Source organism: Molothrus aeneus, chromosome 4, assembly GCF_037042795.1.
Source record: "Molothrus aeneus isolate 106 chromosome 4, BPBGC_Maene_1.0, whole genome shotgun sequence".
NCBI classification, from domain to species: Eukaryota; Metazoa; Chordata; class Aves; order Passeriformes; family Icteridae; genus Molothrus; species Molothrus aeneus.
The window spans coordinates 21,497,407-21,510,103 of NC_089649.1; the positions used below are offsets into that span (position 1 = coordinate 21,497,407).

Genomic DNA, 12,697 nt, shown 5'->3' on the forward strand with positions numbered 1-12,697 from the left:
AGCCACGGCACCCGGTGCCCTAACAGGGAACACACGGATTAACCCTGGGGAGGAGAGCGCAGCAGGGCTGCTGGCAAAGCACACCTGTGCCACGGGCACCCAGGGAGGGAGCACGTGGTGCCTGCGGGCTGAAAGAGAAGCCAGGGGGAATTTAGCCATCAAACAGCACCGTGCAGCACAGTGCTGAGGGCTTTTGCTCCTCTTAACGATAGAAGCATTTATTGAAAGAGGGGAGAGTTAGACAATAGGAGAGAATAAAAGTTTTTACAGATAAATGGTCTGACAACTTTATGGGTACTATACAGAAGCAAGGTATTCACTTCTGCTCCTTACCATCCTTCTTACCGAGTAAATATTTCCATTTTGGTCAGAAACTGACAACTTGTTTTGGGGGGATACAACAGCTTTTGTCTTTGAAGCATAATAGCTAGGGAAAAAGAAAAAAAAAAAAAGAAAAAAAAATAGAGAATGTTTGCCTCCGTTTTTTTAAAAGAAAGCATACTATCAGCTTTGCGCTTTCTCAGTACCATCCAGTTGTTTGTGGAAGGTGGGCCCCAGGCGCCTGCCATGCGCCAAGTGCCAGCTTCCTAAACTAGCGAGGCTGCTCATTGCATGTCACTGCTGCTCGGCTTTGAGCTGCTGGGCTCCCTCGCTCCCTCCTTGGCTTGCGAGTTATTCACTTTTGAAAAAACATATCTACCTCATACTGTGCCCATCACTTTGTTCTCCACATGCCTATTCACACGGGCAAACCTCCACTTCTCCTCTCCAGGCAGGCGGTGGCGGGAGGAGAGGCAGCGCGGAAGGGAAGTTAAGATGCGTGCACGGAGCTATTTCCCTCTCCACCACCTTTGGCCAGCTATTGTTGGCCCAACAAAAGGACTCGCTCGCGGGGGATCGGGACCCTGCCGAAAACGTGGCAGCTCCGGGGGCGATGTGCTGTCCCGGCGGCAAACGCTACCGCTTCTCACCTACCGGGTCCCGCGTGGGCTTCCCGCGTGTCCCCGGGATTGCCGCTCTAAAACCGAGGACATTCCCTCGGCGGCTTCGCGGCCGAACCTCCGCACGGCAGCGCCGTGCTCCCTGCACCGCCGTGCTCCCTGCACTGCCGTCCGCACCGTCCCGGCTGGGCAGCGCTCCGCACCGACAACTCGGGCAGGGTCGCTGCGGCCGCAGCAAGAGCCGGGCGGACCGACGGCTACTCCGTCAGGCGTGGGGAGGCCAAGGCGGGCATTTACCGGGGCCTCCGAGGTTTGGCTATAAGGAAAAGGATGTTTCCCCAGGCGGGCGCGACGGAGCGTCCTCGGAGAATGCAGCGGCGGGGAGAGCCCGGTGCGGCCAGGTGTGGGTTCCCTCTGTGGGCGGACGCGCCGTCGGGGCGCTCCCGGCCCCCGCACCCCGTTCCGCCCCGCCGCGCGCGGGGAGGCCGCCCGGCGCGCGCCGGCCCGGGGCGGGGCGGGGCGGGACAGCGCGTGCCGCCGGCCCGGGCTCACCCCCCAACCCCCCCAACCCCCCCCGATCCCGTCCGCCGCCGCCGGCCGCGGGCTCCGCTCCCCCCGCGCGCCATTGGCTCCCCGCACGCGCCGGCCCCGCTCGCGCGCGCGCCATTGGCCGCGCCGACACGCGACCGGCGCGAGTGGAGGGCGTGCGGCGGGAGGGGTGGGGCGCGAGGGAGAGGAGGGGAGGGGGAGCGGGGGCGGGGGGGACCCCGGCGCGTGCCGCTCCTTAAAGGGGGGCGCGAGCCCGGCCGACACCGGAGCCGTCGGGGCGCCACGCGCGAGGCGGGGGCTACGCGCGGCCCGATGGGCGCGCGGCGCTAGAGCCATGAGCCTGCCCTGGGCAGAGCGCGCCCGCGAGCCGCCCTCAGAGCCGCCGCCGCCCGGCCCGGAGCACGGCGGCTGCGGCGGCTTCGCGCCCGGCTCCTGGCTCGGCGTCTGCTGCGCCGCCCGCCTGCCCGCCGCCGCCTCGCCGCGCTACCTGCTGCCCGCTGAGGACGACGAGGCGGCGGACGGCGGCACGGCGCGGGGCGGCGGGAGCAGCCCCGGCGGAGCGCGGGGCGGCGGGCGGCCGCGGGGCGGCGGCGGCGGCCCCGGGCTGCGGGCGCAGGTGAGCGGCGTGCAGAAGCAGCGGCGGCTGGCGGCCAACGCGCGGGAGCGGCGGCGGATGCACGGGCTGAACCACGCCTTCGACCAGCTGCGCAATGTCATCCCCTCCTTCAACAATGACAAGAAGCTCTCCAAGTACGAGACGCTGCAGATGGCGCAGATCTACATCAGCGCCCTGGCCGAGCTGCTGCACGGTCCCGCCGCCCCTTCCGACGGCTCCGGCAAGGCCGAGCACCGCGGGGCTCCCTTCGAGCCGCCCTGCGCCGCCGCCGGGGCCGGAGCTCCGTCGGGGCCGCCAGCGCCGCCGCCGGGGCCGCCCAGAGCGTCGCCGCCCGGGCACGGCCGGACTCGCTTCCCCCCGCCGCCGGCCGCGGGGGGCTACTCGGTGCAGCTCGACCCGCTGCACTTCTCCTTTGCGGAGGGCGCCCTGATGGGACAGAGAGCCCCTTCCCCCGCCCTCCTCCTGCCGCAGCCCGGGCAGCCGCCGCAGGAGAGGAGCAAGACATCGCCCCGGTCCCACAGGAGCGACGGGGAGTTCTCGCCCCGCTCCCATTACAGCGATTCGGATGAGGCCAGCTAAGGCAGGGGCGTCGTCCCCAGCACCCCCGCAAGGCCGCCCCTCGAAGCACAGACTCCGCCGTGGGGTGAGCAGCCGGACGCGGTGCCGCCACGGACGGCATCGGCTCCCCTCGGTCGCTTTGAAATCCGCCCCCTCGTCTCCCACCCCCGGCAGCCCCTGGTTTGTCCAGGGGGGATGGCTGTTAGCGAGTGACTGTACCCGCCCTGTCTGTCAGGGTCGGTTGGTTTGTTTTAATTTTTAGTTTACACTTCGAAAGTTTCTTTCGCCTAGAAGTTGCCGTTCCCTCCTGCCAACACGCCACCTCGCAGCCTTAGCCTGGCTCGCCCCGTCGGCGAGCAGGTGATGCGCAGGGAGAAAGCCTGGCCCCGCTGCCGGGGGTGCCGCCGGCGCCATCCATCCCCACCCAGCCGTGAACCCGCCCTGACACCCCCGTCTTCCAGGACACCCATCCTGCCGTGGGTCGCATTGCTGTGGAAACACGCACACAAACACAAACACACAAAAGTCAATGGCGCACCGTCTTAACCTGTAAATAGCAAAGAAAATTTGGATTTTCCTTAGAGCACCATGTCGGCGTCTTTTGGGGGGAAACTTGGCGCAAGCACTTTATCAGCGGCTGGAGATGCAGTTTCAAGAGGAAAGCTACTAACTGCCAATTGGAGACCAATGTTTAATTAAGCCACTTAATCCTAACGCTATCTTAAAACGAAAACGGTTTTGTCGTGTCAAACTTTTATGTCAGTTTTATTTTTCTTTTGTGGTAATAGGAAACGTATTTATTATGCAGTGTTTGCATTTATTTCTGCTTCTCTCTTTTTTAAAAAAAAATTCTTTTCTACGACGAAAATCGTTTATTTTGATTTTAGCAACGCCAGCTGCCATTGTTTTATGTATTTTAATTTTGAAAATTTTTTTGAGATCAAATAAACGTGAAAAAAAACAAAAAAACCAAAACAACCAAAACAAAATAAGCCTCGAATCGTGATCGGGTTCAGCTTTCCCTTGGCCCTCCCTGAGCCGGGATGGTGTCAAACTCCGCGGCGGGGGTGAGAGGTACAGAGCCGGGGACAATGCTCCCATCGGGGCGCCCCGGCTGCGTGCAGAGGGACGGGCGAACCCCTGGGGAATGCTCCCGGCGTGGAGCAGCGCTCCCTCCGCTCCCTGCGCCGCCGGGACCCCGTCCCGTTCCCGTCCCGCAGTTCCCAGCGGAACCGGGTAATTGCCACAAGTGCAGGGTAAGGAGCTTGTCGCTGTTCTGTAGCGCCGCACCGCCGCTCAGGTCACATCATTCCCTTCTTCCCCGCTCCTCTTCTCGGGGACACGAGCGGATCTTCCCACGGAGCCTCCTCGGTATAAGCCGAGCGGAAAGGGCTGGGAGCGGGCGGAAAAGCCGGCGGGGTTTCGGGGACACGCGAGCAGCGCGGCGGGTCGCCGGGGATCAGGATGTGGCCCCTGGGCTCGGCTTAAACCCGGACGGGAGTGGGAGATTGGCTGACGCCTAGCCCAGCCTGCCCGTGACACCAGAGCCGGGGCCAAAGCGGAGCCGTGCCGGTGCGGGGTCCCGCTGGGTTCAGCAGGTGCCGCTGGCAGGAGCTGTCGGGGGGGTGATCAGTTATCCAGGCGCGGCCGGGGCAGCGGCCCCGCGGGACACAAGCCCGTGAGGGTGTCGCTTTCCCTGCAGAAACAGGGCACCTGCCCCCCCGGTAACCCCGCGCTGTCGCCCTGCCCTGCTCGCCGCCAGTACCTGCCGAAGCGGGCTGCGGTCCCGCAGGGTGGAAAGTTTATCGGGAGGGTCATTTGCCTTCCTAATAAAATGCCTGCTTTGTCGGGGTAGGTCAGCTTTGGTTACCGGCACTGATTTCTGTGCTGTGGGAGACGGTCTCGCATCTTGGGAGGCACCCGAGGGGTCCCATCACGGGAGTGATGCGGCGGAGCAAAAAACCACCAACTTTGGGGGCGTTGTTTGGTTTATTTGGTTTAATTTGGGGATGTGCTCGGCGCGGGGGAAGCGGCGGCCGCCACGGTGGCTGAGGGGCAGCAGCCGCGGAGGGGTCCCGGCGCTGCCGGCCGTGGGTGGAAGCGGTGCGTGCAGCCTCTCTCCGCCCCGCTGTCCCGATCTCTGCCTCTGCGGCTGCGAACACTCGAGGAGGTGGAAAAGAGCGCATCAAAATCCTCCCCGCTCCCTCGGTCGAGTCCCTTCCCCCGACAGACGAGCGCACCGCATGGCGCGGCTGGTGCTCGCAGCCGCAGCGCAGCAGCACTCGCCGTCTGAGGGGCTTTTTCTTCTTTTTTTTTTTTTTTTTTTTTTTAGCTCTTCTTTGAAAGAGATACCCAGCCGCATTCCCATTTTAAGGTTCAGCTATAGAGTTTGCATAACAACCGCTTGGCAGCCCCCCTCTCTCGCACTCCGTTAACAAGCTGTAACGTATAGCTGCAGGTTGCTATAATCTCATTAATATTTTGGAAACTTGAATATTGAGTATTTCAAACCGCTCATTCCCCATATGCCAGGCCACTCCCGCTATGCTGGCTGGTTCCTTTCTCTCCATTATTAGCAATTAGCTCCTACCTTCCAAAGTCAGATCCAAGTATCCAAGATACTAGCAAAGGAATCAACTATGTGTTGCAAGCTAAGCATGCTTAATATCTCCCAAACAAACAAAGAGACAACATTTCTTTAAGTAATGAAGATGGATAAATCGCTTTATTGAGCCTGCGACAGTGTTTGTTTTGTATAGACTACCGCAAAGTTTTTTAACAAGAGCGGAGACGCGCACTAGCCCCTGGAAGCAGTCTCGCCCGGGTTGCTTCGTGGGGTTTTATCATCCTAAACGGGCTTTTATTTGAAAAGGGCGAGTCAGAAGCGCACTATCCGAGCGTTAAATTTTGGCTGAACGCTGACTGTCCTCCAGGGTGTGCGAAACGAGCGCGGGGGCTGGGGGGGCTCGGGGAGGCAGCCGCCTTTGTGCGAGGCGCACGGCGGCTCCGCTGGCTTTGGAGCGCGGATCAAAGCCGGACGAAGCGCGGCCGCGAACTCCGGTGCGGGGCTCGGCCCGGCCGCCCCGGCGCGGGGATTTCGGGGCACGGAGCGGGGCGAGGCGCGGCGGCCGAGGCGCATCTCTGCCCTGCAGCTCTCCGGCTGCTGTTTGCTCAACCTCTGGCCTCGGGGAGGGAGGAGGAAGGGAAGGGGGAGAAAGGGTTAAACCCAGCGAGGGGAGACCAGAAAAGCGCAGGGACCACGGCGGGGGGAGTGGGGGGTTAGAAGGGGAGTTGGCCGTGGGGCCAGTGTTTCTTAATTAGAGCGGGGCGGACAATGCTTTGGGGCGGACAATGGGGGGGACAGGGGGGCTGGAGGGCGGAGGGGGGGTCTGGCCTCGCTCCCGGCCGCGGTGCGCCGTGTCTGGAGCGGAGCACGCGTTGTCAGCTGGTGAGCGCAGCGGCCTTTCAGGCGGCTCCCCAGGGAGCTGCGCGCCCGCGGTGAGCTCCATCGTCACCCCCTCCCCTCCATCATCATCATCATCGGCCTCCTCCTCCTCGGCGGCCCCCCACCCCAGCCGAGCACAACAGCCAGCATTCAAGCCCCCTTCCCTCCCTCCCCTCGCACAACAGCAGCGCAGTGGCAGCCACGCCACCTCCCAGCAACCAGCAGCACGCGAGGGCACCGCCGGGGCACCTGAAAGAGTCAAAGCCAAAGAAAGGGAGACAAAGGAGGAGAAAAAGATACGCAGGAACGGCCCAGCGTGTCTGCTCCGACAGCACGGAGGGGCAGGCGCCCGCAGAGGGATGGGCTAGCCCACGCGGGGCCCGGCAGGCCCGGGCGCGCACACGCGTGGCCGCACGCACACACGTGCACTCGCTCGCTGCAGCACCGATGGACACGCAGAAATCCCCCGCTTCCGGCAGCTTTGCCTCCCACACCCCCGTCCCCGCGAGGGGCACCCTCCGGCTTGTGTCTGTCTGTCTGTGTGCCCGACTCCCGCGGCCCCAGCTCTGACACTGCCACCCACGGGCACCGGGGCCGGGACGCGGCAGGAGCCGACCTTGTGTCCGGTCACCCACCGTCGCATGTGCCCGTGGCGTGCCTGTCCGGGAGGGAAAACTGAGGGGAAAGTGACCAGGGATCAGGTGGTGCGTGGGTGAGGCAGGGACCCTGCCGGCCCCGCGTGGGAAGCATCCTCTCCGCGGGCAAGCCAGGCTGGAGCAGCGAGGAGCTGCCGGGGAACAAGGGGTCAAATTTTCCGCCCCTAGCCAAGTCATTGCAACGCGGAAGGGGCTTTGCTCGGGGCTGTGTGTCCGCCGGGATGGGGCGCACGGCCGGCTGCCCTCCTCGAGCTGGGTTGTGGCCTCCGAAAGCCACATAGTGCCCTGCCGCCAGCCCATGTTAACTTCAGGCGGACTCTCCCTGAGGAACCCCCGGGAGTGGATGGATGGGAGCGCGGCTCCGCGGGCTGCGCGGCACCTGTGCCATGGGTGCGCTGCCACTGCCGCCGCTGGCCATCTCCAGGCTGCCCAGAGCGGGGCAGACAGAAAGGCCTCCTCTGAAGCGCTATCGAATGGCTCGGGATGCCTTCGGGAGCCCAGCCAAGGAGTGTCAAAGGCGGTTTGAGCGGTGAAGCATTTAAACGCTTCAGTGGGTGACTTTCTGGCGTGCGCTTTTCTCCCTCCCTGCTTAGGCCCGGGAGGAGGGAACAGGCCTTTCTACTGAGCTCCTCCGGGGCTGGATGCGACACCCCCAGCCCCCCAGCCCGGTGCCGCAGCCGGTATGCGACACCTCCAGCCCCCCAGCCCGGTGCTCTTCCCCGCAGGGCAGAGGGAAGAGCTCAGGTCTTCTGCCGCTTCCCGCAGCTTTTCGCTCCCGGCTCGGTTTAACCGAAGCTGTTCGGGGTGGGGAGGTGCCGGCCCGTCGCTCCCGCTGCAGCACGGAGTGCAGCTGGGACTTGGGATGGGAGATTGTGCAGCGCGGGGATGGGCTCTCAGTGGGGCTGACAGGAAAGGCGAGATTTGGGGGTGGGAAAACAAATCCCTTCCGTTTCTGAAGAGATTCCTTTTTGTATTTCATCCCGGTTTTTCCTCTGGTCTTTTGGTTTGTTTGTTTTTTTTTTTTTTTTTAATTTTGGTTTGTTTGGGGTTTGGTTTTTTTTTGTTTTGTTTTGTTTTGTTTTCCTTGTTGTTGTTTTTGTTGGGTTTGGGTTTTTATTTTTCTTCCCCTTCTTCCCTTGCTCTCCCCACTCTGATCTCATCTTTCTTTCCCGGTGTCTTGCGGCGGCCATCCCTTTTCCCCCGCTCAGCACCGAGGCGCGCTGCCGCCGCCGGGGTGCCCCGGAGAGCGGCGGGCGGCGGCGCGCACCCGCCGTGGGCGAGCGGGGCTGCAGCACTTTTGTGGGGCGGCTAATCAATGGCACATCAGCGAGACAGCGCATCAGCCCATCTGCTTGATATATATTCAGAAGGGCTCCAGCCCTTTTGAAGTCTAATTTCTTCCCCGGGAGAACGCGCCGGATAATTTACCATCATTTCCCAGGCAGGGCGGGCAGCGGGTTAACCCTTTCCCCAAGCGCTGCCGCCGCGGGTTTTCCTCCCGAGCGAGCAGTTTTGAATGCCTCAGCGCCTCGCCACAAACTTGTAAAAGTGCCTCTTTAATGGTACGTGACTCGCTGAAACAGGACACCCGGCCCACCGGCGCGGTAAACCTCTCTCCGCCTTGTCAGATTGGTGTTTAAAAGACCTGTTCGGAGCAAGCAAATCCCTCGGCCCTACCGGGTCAGCTCGTATCATTTCAGCTCCAACCACTCACTGATATTTTTGTGTTTCGACATCTTTGTTCTTGGGGTTTCTGTTTGCTCCCATCCGATGTTCAGAAACGCAGTTTTATCCAGAGGCAGGAGCCGAGATGGGGAGCGAGCAGCGCGTCGCGTACGGGCTGTGGTGCGACACTGCGCTGCAGAACCCTCTGCCTCAGAGGGTGGCGGAGCCCGGCAGGGCCGGGGGGACGGGAGGGGCCCCACGTCGCCCCTCGGGCTGCGGGCCCCGGCACGCGTGGGGGACGCGCGGGCAGCGCGGGACTGGGACTGTCACCGCTGCTGGGGCGGGACACGCCGGGAGGCGGCCCGTCCCTCTACCCCGTCCGGGGCCGCTGAGCCCGGAGAGGATGCCGAGCCCGCACCCAGCACCCCGGCACATCTGGGTGCCAGCGGAGCTTTCCGAGCTCCGTCCCCGGCTAGAGGAAAGCGTTAGACTCTGCAAGTTTCTGAGCTTTTATTTGTTTTCTCTGCTCCCTTCCTCCCAGGGCAAGGGCTCTGCCAGGACGGGAGATGCCGGGACCGCCGAGGTGCCCTGACTGAACTCTGGTTCAGGGGACAGGTTGAATAAGGCCGAGGCCGTTGGGTGGCATCACCTGCTTCCCATAAACTCCAAAAGCAAACCCCGGGCACCGGCCGGAGCCGCCGCAGAGCCCTCAGTCCCCACCTGCACCTCGCTTATCTACAGTCAACATTTTTATCCTGCCACAGAAAGGTTCCTGCTCGCTCCCGGCTCCGGGGCGGCGTCCGCGACCAGCAGCTACACCCTGGCCTCCGCCGCTCCCCCGGCACTCGGCAGACACCGGCCCCCCCATCCCCACGAACTGGGGCCGCCCCCACTTCTCCTGGGAGCAGTGCGAGGAGATCAGTCTTTTTATTTATTTATTCATCTATTAAATTCACCAGCAGTGAAAGAGCAATGCATGACAATGTCTCCTGCAACACCTCTTCTTTAAAGTATACTTTAAAATGGAGGAGGGTGGTGCATTTATTTATTGGGGTTTTTTTTGACACAGAAAAGATTGCTCTTCTGCCCAAATATTTTCTGGCTGGAGAGGCTGGGAGAAGCCTTGCTGTTGGTTTCCACTGGAGCAGGAGTGGGCTGTGCACAGGGTCAGAGCAAAGAGGGGAGGCAGGGATCCCTATCAGAGTGGGCAGTGGGTTCCTCCATACTCCATTTTGGAAAGCAATGGAAAGGGGGCTAAGTACTTCCATACAACTTGTCTGCTTTGGATTTCAGGTGCTGTGGGCAAAAGTATCACTAGGAGAATCCTAGGATTCTACTTCACCGCCCTACAAGCCATAGAATACTATGAAGCACCCTTTTCCATTGCCAACAGAGTCTATGGCTCAACCTTCTTTGTTGCTACCGGATTCCACGGCCTGCATGTAATTTGCTTTGTAGTAGCCACAGATGACATTATTTTATTTTTCTCATTCCAGTACCAATGCTGAACTTAGGGCCAATGTCACATGAAGGTCCCCCCAAATGCTGACTGTCAACAAGCTGTGATGATCTGTGGTGGGACTGTACAACCAGAAGACCCTACAGAAATGGTACAGCTGAGAGCTTGGCTAGGGCTCACATTGGGACTACTCATAGTTCTCAGTCCCTGATCCCCTCGGGTCTAGGGGGAATTATCCTTTCCACATAGAAGGATACAAGGCCCAGACTCATTGAATGACTTGCTGAGGACAGCAGGAGCCCAGGGCCAAAGGTAGGGTATGAGCACAGGATGTGTGCCATGGCCTTCTCACAAAACACACTTTATTCCAGTTGCTTCAAACGTATTTCCAATTGCAAGACTTGGCTCAAATCAAAGAACATTCAGCCAGGGGCTGGCTTTACACCTCCAGACATGTTTCACCATGGTTTTTGATGGGGTCATCCTTTCCCAATGCCCCAGGAAGCAGGATGCAGAGCAGCTTGTGCTGCCCCAGCTGTAGCCAGTTATCTAGAGAGGGTCAAGAGGGAGGGAGAGGTGAAATTTTCTGATATAGGATAAAGCTGAGCATATTTTGGGAGGTATGGTGATTGGATGCAGGCTTCTGCAAGTAGTTCTCTTGATTGTTCCCTCATTAAGTTTGAATCTGCCTAATTTGCTCCTGCTGGAGCTTCCCCACTGGTGTGGGTGAGAACGTGGCTCTGAGGTAGTGTTCCAGGGTATGTGAGACTCCAAGGCACAGTTGGATGTGCAGAACATGCAGTGCTCTACCAGCCTTAGTCACCTCTCAGGTAGGAAGACTATCTCTTATTTTTTTCTGGTATTAGCAGTGCTGCAATGTTTGTAGTGGAGATATGATGAATACAGCCTGAATTGCATTGTTATGTTTCATTACTTACCAGCATGTCTTGCAAGAGTACTCTCACAGCCAATTTTTGTGTGATTCATCTCTTGTTGTGGAAACATTACTGGATTAAATCAATTATACTGCTATTACTCGGCTATTAAAACATTCAATTAACCCTTTTTCCTGTTCTACACTTTGGTTGCTGCTTCTTTGTATTGCAAAATATCCTGAAAGCTTTTTCTTTAAAAAGGCTTGAAGAGCAGAAGGCTGGTTCTGTGAGAATGGCAGCTGGGAAAGAAGGGCTCTGAATTGCTGTTGGATTCCTTACACTTTGCTGTTGGGAAAGAGAGTGAAAGTTTGGAAGTACTGCTGGTTGTAATTTTAGACTTAGAAAGTAATGGGGTTACTTTACTTGGATGCTGCTGTTGCCTGTGATTGCTGAACCCCATCCCTGATATTTCTATATTTGGTTTCCCTTTTGTTTTTCTAATTAACTGAGAAGTGTAAATAGAAGAACATCTTCCAACAGAAAGCAGTGGGTCTAAACTTACCTTAGAGATGCTGTGGTCATAATTTCAAGTATTCTTAAACTAGGAAGAAGAATAAAATTATTTCCCAAAATAGAAATAAGAGAAATGAAAGATGAGCATTTAAAGCCAGATTTTTGGTCCTCAAAAGTTTCTGAGTATTCAGAGGTTTTCAGCTGTTTCTGTGGCAGTTGGGTGCTTAGCAGATAGGGAGAACTTGGACTCTTACTGGAATACTCAAGTGTTTTCTGTGGGTGCATTTGGCAGTTGTACTTATTATCCTTGCACACCTTGTCTGTATTTGTGGAGCTGATGTAGGGAACTGACCTGCAGGTTCCTGAAATAGATTGGTGGTGCAGGATCAGGGCCTCCACAGAGGGTCAGCAGGCCAAACTGAATTAGGCTCTGCGAAGTCTGCAGGAAATGTTGGGAACAAATAGCTTGGTGTCTTCTTTTGGCAGACTCTTAATTTGTTTATTCACATAAAAACCCATCAGATTATTAAAAAAAAGCCTTCCCCCCCCCCCCTTCATTAATTGATCTATTTTGATGGATCTTTATTTTCAATGCCTCAAATCTGAGAAATGTAAAAAACATGACGTTTCAAGATGTTAACTCTACCTTTGCAGCTTTTTGAAAAATTATTGGAAATGCAGTGTCAGAAGATTTCAGCTTTTCTATTGCCTAATAAAGAATAAATTCTAATTTATTATTTTCTTTCACTTCTATAAAACAAAATCAAACCACTGCTTGCCAGCCTCCCCTGTTTGTCCTGATATCCAGTTTGTAGATATTAACCCTGCTGTGTTTACTGCCATCACATAAAACTCATACACTGTGAATGGCTCACAAGGCATTTTCATTAGGAGACTCTGCAACTGTTGGAGGACTGGGCCATCTCAGCCTTTGGAAATCTGGATTTCATGGGGCAGAAAGTTCCCTGCTGGTTTTATTTTATTTTTTTTTTCTCATGTAAATTTCATATTTTATAATTATGCCTAGAGAAAAAAAGGAAGCCAGCAAAATCGGTGCATTCAAACAGTTTCTGTGATTCTACTACAATACCAACATCAATATATTTAATCAGATAAAAATTAATTAACGTAACAGAAAATATAGCATTAGAAGTTCACCTAATTTGTGCTATTTTCATCTAACTACTTCCTTTGACAATTCTTGCATTACACTTTTTGTTTTCCCCTTCATGCATTTTGAGGTTTGAAAACAAATGGCTGAATTATTCCATGAGTTCTAATAGTCTCACTGGAAGAGAATATCTTCAAGTTCTCATCAAATGTTGCTGGAAATGACTGTAGGTCTCAGATTTTTTAAAAGGGATAGTAATTTTTTTTTTAATTTATGCAATGGGTGAAGGTTTTTGAGTGGCAGTTTAAT

General features: G+C 57.2%; 1 protein-coding gene across 1 annotated transcript; it reads left to right on the top strand.

The window, feature by feature from the left end:
* The first annotated feature begins 1,824 nt into the window (after window positions 1-1,824).
* Window positions 1,825-2,685, top strand: ATOH1 (atonal bHLH transcription factor 1). The gene has a single exon (XM_066549173.1). It carries the CDS (start codon window positions 1,825-1,827, stop codon window positions 2,683-2,685), a length of 861 nt encoding a protein of 286 aa, XP_066405270.1.
* Window positions 2,686-12,697: the final 10,012 nt, after the last annotated feature.